General features: G+C 57.8%; 1 protein-coding gene across 1 annotated transcript; it reads left to right on the top strand.

Moving 5' to 3' along the window:
* Positions 1-2,382, top strand: ACTA1 (actin, alpha 1, skeletal muscle). The gene is made up of 7 exons (XM_014951030.1): positions 1-113; positions 194-335; positions 500-824; positions 966-1,127; positions 1,347-1,538; positions 1,661-1,842; positions 1,970-2,382. Exons 2-7 carry the CDS (start codon positions 207-209, stop codon positions 2,111-2,113), a joined length of 1,134 nt encoding a protein of 377 aa, XP_014806516.1. The 5' UTR covers positions 1-113; positions 194-206; the 3' UTR covers positions 2,114-2,382.
* Positions 2,383-3,902: the final 1,520 nt, after the last annotated feature.

Below are 3,902 nucleotides of genomic sequence, written 5' to 3'. Positions count from 1 at the left end.
CCGCCGCCGCGATAAAAGGCTCGGCGGCCGGCGGCGGCCCACGAGCTACCCGGCGAGGAGCGGGGAGGCCTCTCTGCCAGCGGCCCGAGGCGCGGAGCCCGCAGCCAGCCCAGGTAAGTTCCCCCTCCCGGCCCCGCCGCCCCCGGCTGCCGGCTGGCCCCGAGGCTGAGCCCGTGTCCCTGCGCCCCCGCAGACAAACCGACACCATGTGCGACGAGGACGAGACCACCGCGCTCGTGTGCGACAACGGCTCCGGCCTGGTGAAGGCCGGCTTCGCCGGGGATGACGCCCCCAGGGCTGTGTTCCCCTCCATCGTGGGCCGCCCCCGCCATCAGGTAGGGCGACCCGAGCGTCCCCCCCCAAAGCCCTGACACAGCCATGGCTGCCAGCCCCTGCCGCCTCCCGGCCCTCTGTGTGGAGGGAAGGACTCCTGGCCCAGGGAGCCCCACACCATCGCCCGTGAAGAGGTTGCTGAGCCCCTCTCTTTCCTCCCCTGCAGGGCGTCATGGTGGGTATGGGTCAGAAGGACTCCTACGTAGGAGATGAAGCCCAGAGCAAGAGAGGTATCCTGACCCTGAAGTACCCCATTGAGCACGGCATCATCACAAACTGGGACGACATGGAGAAGATCTGGCACCACACCTTCTACAATGAGCTGCGTGTGGCCCCTGAGGAGCACCCCACCCTCCTCACTGAGGCCCCCCTTAACCCCAAAGCCAACCGTGAAAAGATGACCCAAATCATGTTTGAGACCTTCAACGTCCCTGCCATGTACGTGGCCATCCAGGCTGTGCTGTCCCTGTATGCCTCTGGCCGTACCACTGGTGAGTTGCAAGTGTCCTGCTGGCCCCTCTTCCCCAAGCAAAGACGCCCAGGGCAGGTCCCCGACAGCTGACAAGTGCTCTGCTCCCAGGGTAGGATCCTTCATGGTTTGTGTCTCAGGTGGCTGCTTTTTGTTTCCCCAGGTATTGTGCTGGACTCCGGCGATGGTGTGACACACAATGTCCCCATCTATGAAGGGTATGCCCTGCCCCATGCCATCATGCGCTTGGATCTGGCCGGCCGGGACCTGACTGACTACCTGATGAAGATCCTGACTGAGCGTGGCTATTCCTTTGTCACCACAGGTAAGCACTATTCCCTCCTTCAGAATGTCCCCCTGTCGATTCTACCTTGTATCTCCAGGGATGCTGCGGCCCCTTGCCCCATTGCAAGCCCCGTGGGTGCTCCCTGTTGGGAGTTTCCGTGTGGTTGGGGGTCTGGAGTCCCAGCAGACCTATGGAGGAGATGCAGGCATTCCCCGTTCCTCCTTTGCAATCACTGATGCCGTTGTTCCTCCATCACAGCTGAACGTGAGATCGTCCGTGACATCAAGGAGAAGCTGTGCTATGTGGCACTGGACTTTGAGAACGAGATGGCCACCGCTGCCTCTTCCTCCTCCCTCGAAAAGAGCTACGAGTTGCCTGATGGGCAGGTCATCACCATCGGCAATGAACGTTTCCGCTGCCCAGAAACCCTCTTCCAGCCTTCCTTCATTGGTGTGTGTGCCCCCTTCCCCCTCTCCTCCCCTGCCAGCTCTCCCCTCTCTCCTGCGTCCCCCCATGGACCTCTCCCTTGCCACTTACCTTGTGCCTGCTTTTCCCCCCTTCCCCGCCCCCAGGTATGGAGTCTGCAGGGATCCATGAGACCACCTACAACAGCATCATGAAGTGCGACATTGACATCAGGAAGGACCTGTACGCCAACAACGTCATGTCTGGGGGTACCACCATGTACCCAGGTATTGCTGACCGCATGCAAAAGGAGATCACAGCCCTGGCCCCCAGCACGATGAAGATCAAGGTAAGGCTGGAGCCCGGAGGACTTGGGTGCAGGAGCAGCTGCCTGTTGTCCTCCTGTGCCCGCCCCTGTGCCTGTTGTCCACAGCTGTTGCTTGTTTACTGATCTTGGCTCTCTTGGCTTTTTCTAGATCATTGCCCCACCTGAGCGTAAGTACTCTGTCTGGATCGGTGGCTCTATCCTGGCCTCCCTGTCCACCTTCCAGCAGATGTGGATCACAAAGCAGGAGTACGATGAAGCTGGCCCATCCATTGTCCACCGTAAATGCTTCTAAACTTGTTTACATGATCACTTTGCCAACCACGCTCAGGATGACAACCTTCTAGGTTGCAGGGAGGACCTGCAACAGCCATGTAACTTTCTATTTTGTAACGATTTCTGGTTACTGTTGCTGCAAAGCTCCACGTGACACAGTGTATGTAAAGTGTACATAAATTAATTTATTTTACCTCGTTTTGTTTGTTTTTAAAACCAATGCCCTGTGGAAGGAAACAAAAAACTTCAAGAAGCATTAAATCATCAGTCATTCTGTCACACCCCCAATGCGGTTGTTTGTGTCATCATTTGCTTGGGTTCTTCCATCACCCCCTGACGTAGCGCGTCGCCTGACAGGGAGGTTGGTGGGTGGTGGGGGCTGGAGGTCCCCAGGCAGGAGGAGGACTGGGGAGGGGATGGGACCCCAGCCTGAGGAACCAGCCCGGCCTGACTTGCTTGGGTTGCAGAGAGCTTGGCTGTGCTGGGGGTGGCATCGTGACCCAGGGGGGAAAGGGTTACCTGGAGCCCTGGCTTCCAAAGGATTTTCTTTGGCTCAGCCTGCCAAAGAAGTAGCCCTGGCACTTCTCCTGCAGCTCCAGGCCGTGATGGATGGGGGCAAGGCTGGGGCTGAGGGCAGGTGGTGGGGGCAGGTTAAATAAAGAGCTTTCCACTCCGCTTATGGGAAGCCTGCCTGCCCTCCTGCTGTCCCTGGGGAGCCCGGGGGGCTGAGGGCAGCCGGGGCCACTTCCTCACCCAGCCTGACACGCTTGCCCTTGCCAGTGCTCACACTCGAGGGGCTGCCTGCAAAGGGCTCACCCCTCCTCTGCTCCCCTGGACCAGCCCCTCCCAGGGCCAGGTCCTTCACACGCAGGGACTCCCAGGGAGCCCAAAGGAAAACCCTGGGGGCTTCCCCCTGCCGCAGGCATTTGCCTGCCCTTTTTGGCTCTGAGGGAGCAGAGCAGGGTGGAAGGTGTGGAAGCTGCCCCTGTCTCTCTTCTCTCTTGCTGGGGTGGGGGGGGCTCTGGGTGCCCCCTTTGCTTCCACTGTCCCCCCACCACACCAGGTGCTTAGGTCCCTTGGGGAGCCCTGGGTCAGGGACACCTGTGCAGGAGCAGGCAGCCTTGAGGAGGAGGAGGACTCCTGGAGCAGAGGGCTCTGGCAGGAAAGTAGTGCTTGAGTTTTGGGGTGTTCCTTTGCTGGGGGAGGCAGCAGTTCTGGGGAAAAAAAAAAAGAGAGGATCTTCAGCTAAACTTCTAGCACAGTAAGGTTTTTTGCTCTGCTGCCGCTACGGGAAGGGTGACTTGTTTTGGATTTTGGCTGGTTTTACCTGCGTTAAAGTGAGACCCATACATGAGTGTAGTCTTCTGTAGCCCTATCCCAAAGGAAAGTCCCACAGGAGGAGCTGGCCTGATTCTTCTCTGGTATCTGGGGGCAGGGAGGCCCCTGGGCAGCTCTAGGAACTCCTCAGCTGAGATCCCTCTCTGAGTGATTTGGCTTGTGCTGGAAGGCAGGAACACAGTTGTTTCTTAAAAACTGAACATGAGTTTTACTTGCCGTGTGTGCAAGTTGTTGCGAAGGGGCACATATTTCATCTGCCAGCTCTGTGTTGTGATTTGGAGAGGTGCTTGATGAATGTTAAGTCCTCCGTACTTGACCCCAATCTCAGGTTCAATTATGGCACAAGTGGTGTTACGAGATGGATTTTTGGACTTGCTTCTGCTCTTTGTTTAAAACTCTGGTTTTGAAGCACAGACAAAAGTTAAGTTAGGAAAGCAGCCTCGTGAATTAGGCAGCACTCGCTGTGGGGT

The sequence above is a fragment of the Calidris pugnax genome, unplaced genomic scaffold, assembly GCF_001431845.1.
Source record: "Calidris pugnax isolate Ruff unplaced genomic scaffold, ASM143184v1 scaffold24, whole genome shotgun sequence".
Taxonomy (NCBI): Eukaryota; Metazoa; Chordata; class Aves; order Charadriiformes; family Scolopacidae; genus Calidris; species Calidris pugnax.
This window is presented reverse-complemented; position numbering and strand designations above follow the sequence as displayed.

Bases quoted from the DNA above. Each gene is read 5' to 3' on its own strand.
- ACTA1 (XM_014951030.1), top strand. From the start codon at position 207: ATGTGCGACGAGGACGAGACCACCGCGCTCGTGTGCGACAACGGCTCC. The intron at 1,539-1,660 runs GTGTGTGTGCCC...CCCCGCCCCCAG, and splicing joins CTTCCAGCCTTCCTTCATTG to GTATGGAGTCTGCAGGGATC. The intron at 1,843-1,969 runs GTAAGGCTGGAG...GGCTTTTTCTAG, and splicing joins CCAGCACGATGAAGATCAAG to ATCATTGCCCCACCTGAGCG.